At 34.8% G+C, this 15,053-nt stretch overlaps 1 protein-coding gene across 2 annotated transcripts; it reads left to right on the top strand.

Moving 5' to 3' along the window:
- The first annotated feature begins 1,180 nt into the window (after positions 1 to 1,180).
- Positions 1,181 to 14,467, top strand: ATG2 (autophagy 2). Of its 2 annotated transcripts, XM_023677065.2 has the most exons (14): positions 1,186 to 1,705; positions 2,412 to 3,463; positions 4,092 to 4,231; positions 5,168 to 5,343; positions 5,529 to 8,639; positions 8,733 to 8,845; positions 9,250 to 9,451; positions 10,566 to 10,679; positions 11,159 to 11,266; positions 11,349 to 11,481; positions 12,091 to 12,287; positions 13,094 to 13,290; positions 13,389 to 13,608; positions 14,200 to 14,467. In XM_023677065.2, exons 1-13 carry the CDS (start codon positions 1,502 to 1,504, stop codon positions 13,459 to 13,461), a joined length of 5,820 nt encoding a protein of 1,939 aa, XP_023532833.2. In that variant the 5' UTR covers positions 1,186 to 1,501; the 3' UTR covers positions 13,462 to 13,608; positions 14,200 to 14,467. The 2 variants fall into 2 exon arrangements, with proteins under 2 accessions (XP_023532840.2, XP_023532833.2); XM_023677072.2 differs by lacking the exons at positions 10,566 to 10,679; positions 11,159 to 11,266; positions 11,349 to 11,481; ... (2 more) ...; positions 13,389 to 13,608; positions 14,200 to 14,467 and having other exon boundaries at positions 1,181 to 1,705; positions 5,162 to 5,343; positions 9,250 to 10,528.
- Positions 14,468 to 15,053: the final 586 nt, after the last annotated feature.

The raw sequence follows: 15,053 nt of genomic DNA, 5'->3' as shown, positions 1-15,053 counted from the left end.
TGAATGTCTCGAATAAATTACATTTTATTTTCGCTAATTTTGGCTAAATTTATAAATATTTTATTTGATATTCTTTTTCTATAAATATTATTTTCAGAAATCAAATTAAAAAAAAATAGTTTTAAAATAATAATGAGATGAATAAATGATGAGTACATAAATGAGTCAATATCACATTCGAATGAGACCGGTCGCGATAATAAGATGAAGATTTAAAAAATTAAGAAATTCTAATAATATGTACCTTCTTTTTCGGTGGTTCAATCATTAAAAAAAAATAATAATAATATTTCTAACAACTCCCCACAATGATATGATATTGTCCACTTTGACCTCATCCAACACCTCCACTCGAACAAAGTACGCCTCCCCTTAATAAAGACTAACTCTTTTTCTTTTGGAGTCTTAGTCATGCTTTACTATGCCTTCGAGGAGCCTCCTTTTGGAGTCCTTTGTTCGACATTCGAGGATTCTATTGATATGACTAAGTTTAGGGCATAACTCTGATACCATATTAGACGAACACGACTTTCCACAATGGTATGATATTGTCCACTTTGAGCATAAGCTCTTGGGCTTCCCCAAAAGCCCTCCTACCAATTGAGATAGTATCCCTAGATTATAAACCAAAACCCATAATCATTCTCTAAATTAGCAGACTTCTATTTTCATCCAATTGAAATAACAATATTTTTATAAACTTTAAGACTATTAAATTCAAAGTTTATGGTAAAAATTAATTAATTAATTTATTGTCACTTCTCTTTGACCCTTTTAATTTACTATGTATTATTTTAACAAATATTCTATTTGTACTATTCTAATAAATATCCAAAAAGTTTAATTAATTACATTAAAAATATATATTTTTTAATTTGAAATTTTTTGAAAATTTGAAATAATATTAATAAAATACATAATAAATTATGGATTATTGACATATTATTATATCAAATAATAATTTTTTTATATTATAAAAATTTATTATTGGTTATCAAATATAAGTGTAGCCTTCTATTATAAATGAATTAAGAATTAATTTTATGAGCTTTTTAATTTTTAGTATTTTTAATCGAGTTAAAGGATAAATTAATTAAGAATTAATTTGTAAATTAAATAAATAATAAATCATTGTAAAATGTAAATCTTAACGGGCTCTGAAACCCGTTTGATTTAGAATAGATATCGATGCATTTGGTTTCATATAATAAAAGGCAAACTTGAAAATTTCCCGGACAAAATCGGCCATTTTCACGTAATCGTCAAGCAAAACGAATACTTTCAATTCATCGGAGGCTCGGCGAATTCCATTGGTGTACGAGTTTGATGATCAAAGATTCTTGATCGTCGTTCTATTTTCGTTGTTTTGCTCTAGATGGGGATTTCTTTCCCATCGTGGGCGACGGCGAATTTCAAAACCCTAATCAAATTTCTTTATGCCCTGAACTGATTCCTCTCGTAATTTGATCATTCTGACGCGTTGTTACCTGCAGTACCAGCCATGTTTACGTGGAACATAGCGAAGACGGCGGAGGCGATGTTCTCGAAATTCGCCGTCAAGAGGTTGTGCAAGTTTTTACTGAAAAAGAAATTGGGGCAGTTTTTGTTGGGGGAGATTGATATCGATCAGCTGGATGTGCAGCTTGCTGACGGTACAATTCAGCTCAGCGACTTGGCGCTTAACGTTGATTTTCTCAATGAGAAGGTTTGTTTTTTTTTTTTTTTTTTTTGTTATTTGCTAATTCCTTTTTATCACTTTTTTTGAACGGGGACATTGAAAATTGTTGCTTCGTCGAGAAACTGCAGGAAAAGTTTGGTGAAGTTAAATTGCGCACTTTCCCTGGTAGCATGTTAGTTAATTCACAGTTAATTATATGCGAGAATACGAACAAGTTAGGATCTTCCAGGTTTTTGGTATTTTTGGAAACCGGAAATTGAGGAATAGAATGAATGTATGAATTTATATGTGCGAGTAGACTTGCAGTGTCAAAAGTTCCTCGTGGAGACCCGGTTAGGACGAGTCTGCTTTGGCAGAGATTGAAAACTTTTCCAATTTTGGTTTCGTAGATGGGGTAGGGAATTCTCTCCGTGGGACTTTCTTTGATGCATCAACTTGTGCGTTTCTTACTTTTTCTTTCCTCCTCCTTTATTGGCGACTAAGAAATCCTTACACTTAAATAAAGGATAAAATAACAAGAACACGAACTTACCTGTCTAAAGAACATTGGGGGCGAGAATACTTAACATTCCATGACTAGTAAAAAAAGTAAAAACGCAGCACATGTCATACAACTGAAAAATATAATTATTTAATACTAAATAATGGCCTAAAAGTACATCCATTTTGCATTTCCAAAATGTTTTACTCTTCTTTGTGAACTATGTTTCAGTTATTGTCTTCAATTTTATAGGTTGGCACAGCAGCTTTGGTTACTTTCAAAGAAGGATCTATTGGGTCTTTATTAATTAGAATGCCATGGACGAGTAGAGGCTGTGAGGTAGAAATCAATGGTTTGGAGCTTGTGCTTTCACCATGCTTGAGTAATGATCGTATGGATTGTTGTGGAACTTCTAGTGGTGGTCATAAAAACCATAATGAGTCGAGAAAGTCAGAGCATTATGTTGCAAAAAGTGCTGTAAAATCTACCTATGGGGATATCCATGAAGGTGTAAAGACTGTTGCGAAGATGGTGAAAGGGCTGCTTGCAAGCTTTCACGTGAAGATAATAAACTTGATAGTTGCATTTGATTCTTTTTATGATGAAAGCAAAAACAAAACAGGATTGGATACCACACTTGTTCTTCGGATTTCAGATGTAGAATGCGGAACTTGTGTTACAGAGGATGGTAAATTGGATATGGATGCAGCTGAAAGCTTTCTTGGAATAAGTCAACTGAGTAATTTTGTAAAGTTTCAAGGGGCAATGGTCGAGTTTCTTCACATGGATGATTGTGACAATCCAAAATCCATTTCATGTATGTCTGCAGGAACATCTGCTGAAATGGCATTAGACCATGTGCCATCAAATGTTACCATTCCAGTTCTGACAGGTGGAGTAGGGGGATTTTCAGGTAACCTGAAATTATGTATACCTTTGAGGGATGGTTCCTTAGACATTTATAGAGTGGATGGGGATCTTTTCATTGATCCTGTACAGGTAAAACTTCAACCTAGATCAATCAAATGTTTTTTAGTTTTATCTGAAGCGTATTGGAATTCCGACAAGAATGGTGATGGACATGGATGCAAACATAATAAGTTGAATGAATCTGGTTACTTTGATCGGGCATCTCACGACCATTCATTTACGCTAGCTTCTGCTGAAAGGACTCCTGATGAAACCTCCTCGCCCCATTGTGGTGGAATTCTGCCTGGCTCTCATCTTATATCAAATTGGGTGCCATCCTCTGTCAAGCATAGAGAGAAAGAAAAAGTTGAAGAAGAATTTGACTTCGGAGCAAGGTTGGTATTGCATAAGTCCTCTATATAACCAATGTTTGAATCATTTTGAAATATATATATAAAAAAAAAAATCATGTTTTACTTTAAATGTATGCATTTAGTGGTTGGGATTTTATGTGATCATCTATTGAAGTATAATGTATTATTTCCATTATTTTAATTATGCACATGGGATGTTCTTATCTAAAAAAATTTGTCAATATGAAGCATTCAGCTGTCTTATGTCATCAATATGTCTATAATTTGAACTAGTTCCTTAATCCATATAAAATTTTAAAATTATAGTTTCAGATTTTACCAATGTGTTCTAAATATGTCAGTATGAGACATCTAGGTTCTAAATATGTTAAATATTAAATAACGGTTAAAGCATCTTTGTAAGAGATATCTAGGTTCTTAGTTTGGATGCTTGTTAAATGTTTGTCAAGTTTGCGCAATATTTTTAAGGTTTTCCTTGCTTACATAAAACTACTTATGCCATGTATAAGTTTTTCATATACCAAGACGTCAATTAGATTTAAAAATCATGATACTCTTTTGTTTTTTATTATGATTTTTTATCCTTCTAAGTCATTTAGTATAACAATTAAACAAAAACTGAGTGTTTTCTCTTTTTGCCATTCTGCAGTGTGGACCAGTTTTTTGAATGCTTAGATGAAATAAGAAGTTCCCAGTCTGCTTTAGGCAGCAGTGGGGTGTGGAACTCTGTTTTTAGTGCAATCACTGCTGCGTCCAGCCTTGCTTCTGGATCTTTACCCATTCCTTGTGGTGTGTATGCGCTAGCTCTGCTCTGTTATGCACTTGCTTGTGTATTCGAACTTAAGATACTGTTATACTTCTTGATATGTGTAATAACACATTTTGCTTGATTTCACTTATCAATACTTTTTTAAACAATATATAACTTAAAGTCACGTCCCTGGAACAATTTTTTTATCTTAAGCATAGGTTAGGATACCTTTTTTCCCCTAGTTTTGTGATTTAATTGTTATGCTATTATACAAGCTTATTTTTTCAATTTGATCAGTTGGTCTTTTCACAGGAATGTTCATTCTCTATTAAGTTGGGATACTTTTGGGTAGGTAGCAAAATGAGAAGGTGTTTTGGAGTTGTCATTTTAGCCCTAAAATGCTATTGGGTTGGATAGGAAAAAGAAATCTTTGAAGAAATATTAATATGTTTGGTATCAAATTAATTGACCCTTTGTTTAGTTTCCATCAATGACAGTTAAATCTTTAAATAGAACATTCAGCGTTCTCATGGAAGATGAATGCGGTGGTCTTTTGGAATGGGAAGGGAATGGGAAGTAAGTAATCAACGTTAACAAAATGTATTTTTTCATCAATGAAAAGTTGTTTCTTTTTATAAGAAGAAAATATCCATAATGGGTTATGATGAAAATATATACTTCTGTGATCTATCTTTATGGAATTTTTGGTAAGAAATAAAATTAGTGTGGCAATGGAACCTTAGACTACCTGGATTCAAGGCTACAAGTTTTCAATTGATTTTCCCACATGATAGTATTGACTGTTATTGTTAGTTAGACGCATGAATTGGACAGAAATGTATTTTTTAATGTCTCATAAGTTATGTTCTCACGTTTAGCTTTTCTTCATTTTTTTTCCCACTTCTTCATGGATTAGTTAATTCTCAATGTTTACCATTTAATATACTCTTTCATACACTAATTACTAGATACAGAATTGCAGCCTGTTGAAACAAACCTTAGGGCAACTATCTCTGGAATTTCTGTCGTTATTTCCTTCCATGATGACAATCAGCATCATTCCACTGTCCCTGAGAAAGTACAGATCAAAACTGACTCAGAGGTTCATTTTGTGGCTGCTAAATTCAGTGATATCCATCTTCTTATGCAGGTAAAATTTCCCTTGGGAATCTATATCTTTCTTGTGTATTACTCTGTTTGATTATCTCTCTCCCTCCCCCTCTCCTGGTATGGAGGCTTTTCCCATCTCTCCTCGTGAAACAAGTGGGATTTTTAACTATATGTAGGGGATCCTTTTCTATGTCGCATTCACTTAACACATTTTGGGTCCAGCAGGTATCTCAAAAAACGAGTTTTCAAGGAACTATCAAGCATATTGAGGTTGCTGATTATTTGAACTGCAAAAATTATGCCTCAAAATCTGACTTCCACAATAGTAACAGTGACTTCCAGACACTTCTGACGAAGCATCTGCAAGTGGATGTTATAGGTGCTCTCCCTCCATTTAATTTTTCAGCTGAAGATCCTAATAATGTGGAATCAAATAGTTCATTCAATATGGATTTTCCATGTGAAAACAAGGACAATGTTACAAAAATTACATTGCTGAAAACGTATGGCATCACTTCGTCCCAGTTGAATGTGATCTCTAGTTCTTCTGGTGATAATAGTACTATGTCAAAATCATTTTCATTGAATCTACCACCCTTCATTTTCTGGGTGAACTATACTTTGGTAAACATGCTACTGGATTTACTAAGGGGTGTTGCAAACTGTATACCTGGTGATAACAACCACAAGTGCTTTAAGGACAACTATGTATCGGATCACAAGAATGTCAAAAGCGGCTGTAATCAAGTTACAGCTTTGTCTTCATCTGCAAGCGTGCAGGGAAATATAATAATCGCCAAGGCAAGGGTAATATTCTGTTTCCCATTTGAAAGTGACAAGGACTTTATGGGCTACTCTTCCTGGGATCAATTTATTGCTCTTGATTTTTATTCCCCTCCAATCACAAAGGAGGAAACAATTCACAGTGGTAACTTGGCGCTGCAGAAAAGTTATTTTTCAGAAAAAAATGCTTTGCATTTCAGATTTGGTAGTCTTGGGGTTTTCTTGGTCACTTCTGATGAAGAGATAAAACAGGGCAGCACATGCAACGTGCAAAGGAAAAAATTTTCAGCTCATAACATTTTGTCTGCCTCCAACAGAACAAATGCTTCTTCTTTAACATTTTTTTGGCAGGAAGGTCATGTCACAGGTCCATGGATTGCAAAGAAGGCCAAGTCATTAGCTAGTCTAGAGGAATCAGAAAGCAGGTGTAAGTTCATTGGAAAAGATTACGAGTTTGCTTCCGTTGCTAATATGAAAGATATGGAGGAGTCTAACTTGCAGACTCGACAAGAAATGATTTTGAGCTCCACATCAGTGTTGCATGTGTTTCTCCCTCTTGTCAGAATCGATGCTGGTGCTGTTCAATATAAAGTCTTTAATTATCTTTTAGATCAGTTGATAAAAGGATTGTCAAGTGATACTTGTGATGCAGTTGATGTTACAAAAGGATCCGTAACATCTCAAAAATCTATTGTAGTTGATTGCAATTGTGTAGAAATTTCCATTAGGCCAGATTCAAATGAGAGTGCTAAGTGCTCTTTGCAGAGAGAACTTCCTGGATCGTGGTATCATCTAAGACTGGAAATTCAAAACTTCGAACTAATCTCAGTCTCCGACCTTGGAAGTATCGAGGGTGCCAATTTCTTTTGGCTATCCCATGGAGAAGGACAATTGCTGGGTTTCATATCTGAAGATCCTGATCAGGAGTTTCGTTTGATCTCATGTAGCAACTCTAACATGAAGCGTGGGGATGGGGAAGGTTCAAATGCTTTATCTTCAAGGTTAGCTGGTTGTGATATTGTGCATATGTGGGATCCCGAGTGCTTACAGGATTTTTCTTCTATAACAATAAGATGTGCAACAATTCTGGCTATAGGTGGTCGATTGGATTGGTTAGATGTCATCTGCTCCTTTTTCCTTTTGCCCTCTTCTCCAGTTGAACCAGAAGGTGACAAGGTTATGCCCAGAGAGAATACAAAAAAGTCTTCAGGGTCTAATTTTTTTCTTAACTTTGTTGATGTTGGGTTGAGCTATCAACCGTACTTGAAGAATTTGCTAGGCAACAGCAGACTCTCTCGAACAGAATCCAGTTCTTCAACCATCAAACAAGAGTTGGATGATGATTATGTTGCTTGCCTGCTGGCTGCATCTTCAGTAACACTATCAAGTTCTAGTGTGGCAGATACAGTTGAAGATAATTTCAGAATCACAATACAAGATATTGGACTTCTTCTATGTAGTGTCTCTGATTATGAGCATGTTTTTAATGCTTACAATGTTGAAGATCTGCGCAAGGGAGGCTGGGTTAAGGTTGCCAGGGAGACATTTATTGAAGCAATATTGAGAACTAACTGTGATAATGGCCTCAAGTGGGAGTTAGAATGTAACAAAGCCCACGTTTTCGTGGAAACATGCAATGACACTACTACTGGTCTGGTACGTTTGGCTGCTCAACTTCAGCAACTATTTGCCCCTGATCTTGAGGAATCGATTGTTCATTTGCAGACAAGATGGAATAATGTCCAACAAGCACAAGAGAGAAAGGAGATTGACAATGAATCATCTTCTCCTCCATGTCACAATCCATCAGTTAAACAAAGTGAAACTGGGTTAATGGATGAAATATGTGAAGATGCGTTTCTATTAAATAAAAACCAAACCAGAGAATGTGATTGTTTTTCATCCACTGAAGGTCTTCATACTGAGGTATGCAGGTTGAATTCTGAGGTTCATGAAACCTCTTCTCCCATTCATTCCTTCATTGGCTCAGAGCCTGATGGTCAAACATCTTTCATACAATACCGCAAGTTTCCTGAAATAATAGAAGGATATTGCCTGTCTGAGTTTCGTCCTGTATCAGATCTAACAATGGGCCAAGAATTACCTCCCGATATTTGTAATTCCAGGATTTCTAGTAGTATAGATCTTGAAGGACGAAGAAGTGGATGGTACGGGAACTTGCCTATAAAAATTCTTGAAAACCACATTTTAGATGCAAGTAAAGTTGAACACTCGGTAACCGATGATCTTTGTTCTATCGAGAGCAAAAGACTTGATGAGGTTGAAGAGGCATGTGGACGTGTACTTCTTAATAATATCGATTTGAAATGGAGAATGTATGCTGGTTCTGATTGGCAAGTTTCTAGAGAGAATGGTGATCGACCAATGAGTATGGTTAAAAGAGATCAACACACATGTCTAGAGCTTGCATTATCTGCCATGCATGTTCAATATGATGTTTTTCCTATGGGTGGAATGTGTGTATCTAGACTTTCACTTTCCGTTCAAGATTTTCATCTTTATGACAGCAGTGTAGATGCACCTTGGAAGCTGGTATTCTCTTTTGCTTGAGAGATGTTTTTGCATTTATGCTTTTTACAGACATTGATTAATGTTTTCCCTCCTTTTTCCGGTGGTTGTTGAAAGGTACTGGGATATTACAATTCAAAGAATCATCCTCGTAAGTCTTCGTCAAAAGCATTCAAGCTTGACTTAGAAGCTATTAGACCAGATCCTTTGATCCCTCTTGAGGAATACCGGTGCGTAAATTTTTCAGTATTTTCATTTTCAACATTAGATGTGTTAGTGATTGCATCTCTTGGGCGATTCTTAAGTTAGAATTTTGTCATTTTTGTCCAACAAGATCACAAATTCTTCTAACAGGACATTTGCTATAAGTTGGTGTTTGGTACGATCACTGGTTGAAGAGGGGAATGGGAGACCATTTCTTTTATTAGGTTGCAAGGAATTGACCATTCCTTTCCACCATATTGATGGAATGAGCATTCATAGGCCATATTAGAATGCTATTTCCTTTTCTTATTCCTTTTCTCTTAATAAGTTAATATTTTTATAAGATATCCAATATAAATGTTAGTGAATATGTGATAGTATTATCTTTCATTCGTACTCATTATGGGTATATAACCTGTTTTTCTTTCAGGTTGCGTGTTGGTTTTCTGCCTATGCTATTGCATCTTCATCAATGCCAACTTGATTTTCTTGTTAATTTTTTTGGGGAAAAAAGTTCATCAGGAAACCAGTCTGGTCATTCACTTGATTCAGATGGTTCAAAAACTATTTCTACGACCAAAAGTGATGCTGGGCTTACTTTGGCAGAGGAGGCATTGCTTCCTTATTTTCAGGCAAGTTATGGCAAATTTTTATTGGTCATGCGCTGTGACAAGAACTCACAATTCGCTCGTAGTTGTGCACAATAATGCCTTAACCTTGACTCAGATTTGTACCTATATGTGACCGAGTTATCTTAGGAGCTAATAATTTTCACCTGGAAGGTAATAAAATCCTTGTACAGTGTACAAAGAATCAAATCAGATGAAGTATGGATCATGTGATAAAGAATTGAGGACAGAAGTGAGATGTTTATGAGGATGAAAAACTTCGCCTATAAGCTGAGAGGCCAAGGGGTGTTTGTGGAGGCCCTGGAGGGAAGACAGTTTTGGATGCATTCCTTATAATTAATGTAGTAGTTGAGGGCTCAAGACCTAGAATATTAGTTGTTTTGTTTTCGAATTGGATCTTGAATTGATTGTCTGATCATTACTAATTGGGTTAATTTTTGGTACACTTCCTTGGCCTTAGTCGGGTAACTTAACTACTCTCTTTCTTCTTTGTGCTAAACTTACTTTCAATTTTCTGTTTCCTTGGAAAAAAAAGAGAGAGAAAAGGAAGGCCAGTGATCTTGTTGAGTGGTAGTTAGGAATCCATGGATATAGTGAAATTTCTTCATCTTCCAAAAATGAGATTCCAAGAATTAGTCAAGGGGTCCCAAAAATTTGAGAGCCAACTTTTTGGAGTAATAAAAAACGAGAAGAGAAGGAAATGTGAATTCAATGGAGCATCACTGGTCCATAAATCATCCAAAAATAAAACATATTGTCCGCCACCTAATTTGAACAGAGCCAATGAAACAACTTGTTTCCAAACTTTCGACAGAATCAGCTATTTGCCAATCACCTGAACAAACACCATGAATACTTGCTAACTCATCTCCTGAAAGAAAAAGGTTCTGTAATGAACCTCCAACCCCAATTTTCAATTGAAACCTAATTCCAAATATCTCCAAGTTAGAAAAAGAAATGAATATTTCATTTACTACTCTGTAATTTTGAAGACATTGACCCCTTCCTCTGCTCTACCCCTTTTTAAATTGATTTTTGACTGCTGCTATTTTGGTTGACCTTCACTTTTGGATATATGGTTAAAATCTATGTACTAATTGCATTACTGTATTTTCAGAAGTTTGACATACAACCAATTGTAGTCCGTGTTGATTACAGTCCAAGTCGTGTTGATTTGGCTGCATTAAGAGGTGGGAAGTACGTTGAACTTGTAAATCTGGTTCCTTGGAAGGTAACACTACCACTTCCCCAATACATTTACACACGTATCGATGAACTGTTCCTACTTTTCCTTTGGGTGCCAAATTATATGTTTAGGTAATTTGTTTTGATGATTTCATCATATTAATTCTTTTATTTTATGGTTTCCTGTCCAATTGTACTATGCTGCCTTTGGTAACGCATTCCTGTATTTAGATAATTTTATGTAATGGTATATCATACTAGCCCTTCTATTTTATGGTCTCCTGAGCAAATTGATGAGCTTCCTTTTACATGTCAATACTTGAATTTGTTGCTTAAATTCCTCTATATATATTGAGTAGGTCAAGAGAGATGTTACTTTGTGTGACAGACCAAGTAACTGAGTTGCTCTGGTATCTCCTTTTCTGGTTTGGCAGACTACGTTATTCATCAAAGTCTCGATGCTTGTTCAAAGGTCAAGGTGGATCATTTTGTCACTGTTAACACTAATTAAGTTGACTGGTGCAGGGGGTTGAGCTACACCTTAAGCATGTGCAGGCTGTTGGAGTCTATGGTTGGGGCAGTGTATGTGAAACAGTTGTAGGGGAATGGCTGGAAGATATTTCTCATAATCAGGTACTCAACTTGAAACTAAAAAGTTTGTTGGTTATTCTCCCATTATAATAATTAATTGTAACATGTTATCAACCTGTTATAGATTCGTAAAATACTGGAGGGCCTTCCTACAGTCAGGTCATTAGTTGCTGTTGGCTCTGGTGCCTCAAAACTCTTGTCTTCTCCAGTTGAGAGCTACAAAAAGGATCGAAGAATATTAAAGGGGATGCAAAGAGGTGACTTTCTTTTGGGATTGTATTTTACATTTGTTCTCAAACTTAAAAATATCATGTCAAATCTAATTACCGCTGGGCAGTTACGTTTAATTAAGGAGAGTGGTAGGTTCTCCTAATGCTAACATGAAATTTTAGTTTGATCATGGGTGTGAACTTATGATTATAACATTTTAAAGGTTGGCAAATATGGATGGTTTTGGTTTTGGGATTATTATCTTAGTTCAAAGTATACTTGGAAAATTTATATTAAAGGTTAAGTTACAAGTTTTTCAAAAAGTATTTTAATAGAAGATCCTTAAAAAGTATTTAATAGGTCTCTAAGTTTCAAAAAACATTTAATAGAAAGAGATTTTTATAAAGTTTATAGGAGTCTCAAACTTTCAATTTTGTACTTAAGATGTTCCTGGCGTAAGTAAATTTGGCCAATTTTCTTTTAAAAATGAATTAATGTATTAGATAAAAAATTTAATTTCATGTCCGACAGGGACCCTTAACTTTAAAATTTTTTATTAGTATGTTCGTGAATTAAAAAATATATATACTGAATAGCCTGTTATTTTTTCCTTTTTCATGATATTCTGCAACTCCAATAATTGATCATTTGTTTAGGTACTATTGCATTTCTCAGAAGTATTTCCCTTGAAGCTATTGGACTAGGGGTACACTTGGCTGCTGGGGCTCATGACATTTTGCTCCAGGCGGAATATATACTCACTACTGTTCCTCCTTCAGTGAAAGTACGGCATAAGACAAAGGCTAATGTAAGATCCAATCAACCTAAGGATGCTCAAGAAGGACTGAAAAAGGTGAATCTTCTACATTTGTTTGCATGCTCGTGTTTGAGTTTCTAATGTACTGAAAAATGACATGCCTATCTGTTTGTGATTATGGGTTCAAATACTTAGGATTCGATAGTCATCCTGTGGATCAGGGTGAAGTGTTTATAAGTTGGTCTAAGGTATCCAGTTCTAGTAAAAATGTATTGGAAAATAACATTTCATATCTAAACAAAATGTGTTTCGTGCGTACTGCTCTAAGAAACATTTTGCATTGCTTTATTTTGAAGAAATTTGAGTAGTACCCTTGTTGATCTTCCTAGTGATTTAATTCAATTTGGCATCTTCTAAGTTTGATCATACTAGGGGTTGTATGTACTTCCCGGTCAAAGGAAATGGTAGAGAATGAGAAGATTTTGCATGGAATACAATCCTTGCTTACTTTACTGTTTTATTATCCGGATCATGAAGCCTGGTGGAATTTTAGTGATCTTGTAGTCTTAGTTACCGCTCACTTTTAGTCGAAAAACTGTTTAAAACATATTCTATATGAATATAAACGATTTGATGGCTTTTATGCATATTTTCATCTTCATGTGTGCTTACAAAATAGAACCTAACAGTTTGATTTGCTTTTTTCCATGTTTCACAAAATTTTCATATTGATTGTTGTATCTTTATGTCACGTTGACATGCAAAGACCTCTCCCCTTCATATTCTTTTTCCTCGTGTTATTATTCATGGGGGAACGGTATGAGTGGATTTTGCTCAGTTCAATACATACATTTTTTCTCGCTTATTTTCCCATGGAATTGATTAAACTTAACTTTTAACAGGCTTATGAAAGCATTAGTGATGGCCTTGGGAAGTCTGCCTCTGCCTTGGTTCGGACTCCCTTGAAAAAGTATCAACGTGGAGGCAGTACAGTGTCTGCTCTCGCAACTGCTGTTCAAGCAATTCCAGCTGCCGCAATAGCTCCAGCTTCTGCATGTGCAAGCGCCATACATTACACTTTTCTTGGCTTGAGAAATAGGTCATTACTTGTTTCTTTATGTGCTCGCTTAGTTGTTGGATATGCAAGAATATGAGAATCTTTAGAAACTTTGTTAATGTTGGTTCTCATGCTTGCAGCCTTGATCCCGAGCGCAAAAGAGAATCCATGGAGAAATATTTAGGTCCTACAGACTCGTGGGAACAGAATTGATGTGGCCATGGGTGACTACCTACTGGATAAAGTTTAAGCTTAATTTCCCATGGAATCATGATTGCCGTCTCAGTCATTGCATTGTGCCTCGCCTGTAAAAAGATCGTGACACGCTCTTTTCATATTGAAGATGGACCTGGTGTAAATGTAAGTCGAATCTCGTTTTCGATCCTCTGATATCAAATCCTATTATAAATTATAATTCTTCCGTTCTTTCTATGAACAATGCGCATCTTAAGTATAGAAAACATCATGTAGAAGTTAGGTAGTCAAACAATTTTGTTGTCTTCTTGGTTTGGGATTACTGGAAATAAGTTTTCTGCTTTTGTGTCAGCATGTTTCTGAACTCCTGTTTTCTAACATTAAGTGAAGCCTGAAAACCATGTTACTCTAAATTGATACAATGCTAGTTTTATATTCTAAGAGTACATTGCAATGTTAAACTAAATCAACTAAAACTAGGTTTTTAGTTCTGTTATTAGAAATTGTTTAGGACGGGTTTCTAGTAGGTTTTCGAACGTTTGAATTCTTAGTTAAATTTAAAAAATAAAGCAAAATTTTAAAAGGGTTTTGAAAACAATTTGAAAAGTAAATAACAAAAGAAAGAAACTCATAGATCAGAGTAGCGTTTATAAGCATGTTTTGCTAAAATAATAAGTAAACAACTAAATCTTTATCAAATGGGTCTAAATAATTTACTATACATGTGGTGATGTTTGTGGCTTTTGTTTGATGCAGATGTACAGAAAGAGTCTCGTAGGGCATTCTTTCCCCGTTCGATGTAGAAGACGGAGATTTGTACATGAATCTTGAAATTTTTTCGTACTGATAGTGATTAAGTTTGGTAATTATTTATACCCTACTTTATTCTTTGAGGATTGAGCAAATGTATCTAGTTTTCTAATTTGTGCATAGCCCTGTAAATACTTGATGATTTGTTTTCCAAGATGTGCATAGTTTTGTAAATATTTGATCATTTGCTTTCCAATTTCTTTTATTGAATTCAGCATAGTGGGGGATCAAAACTAACCTTTTTTAAATTCTGTAAATGTGAAAGTGAGATTGTTATTTTCAGGTTAAACCAAGTAAAAAAGGAGTAATTTTTACTTGAAATTTCTAGGATTTTAACATAGGTAGGTTGCTCCAATGTTTACTCTGCCATAGTTCTCTTGGTAATGTTTTTTTATACTAAACTTTAATGTTCCTTTTCATCCTTTTCCATGATAAGGAATGTTCGTTTTTTTTTTTTCAATGTTTTGAGATAATTTTGAAACTTTTAGAAGTTGATAGATATTATTGAAACAAAACTCATATTTTAGGGATGATTTTTATAATTTAGTCTACTTTTATAATGTTATTTGTTAAAGTAAGTTGTCTTGAAACACGAGATATATTCGTAATTAATTTTCTTTTAAAGTGAACATAGTTTGACAAATTTACATTTTGAAGCATAATGTTTAAATCTTCATATCACTCATTTATCTACACAAACACGAGTACTCTTAAATTTATCTTTGTTATGAATAATTTTCAAGTAATTTTGGTTTGAACGACTCTGAATGGTAAACTCAAAAGGAAAAAAAAATCGAGAA

This window comes from Cucurbita pepo, chromosome 1 (assembly GCF_057944985.1).
Source record: "Cucurbita pepo subsp. pepo isolate OVF chromosome 1, ASM5794498v1, whole genome shotgun sequence".
Classification (NCBI taxonomy): domain Eukaryota; kingdom Viridiplantae; phylum Streptophyta; class Magnoliopsida; order Cucurbitales; family Cucurbitaceae; genus Cucurbita; species Cucurbita pepo.
Note: the sequence above shows the minus strand (reverse complement) of the source record. Positions and strands in the feature narration are given on the sequence as shown.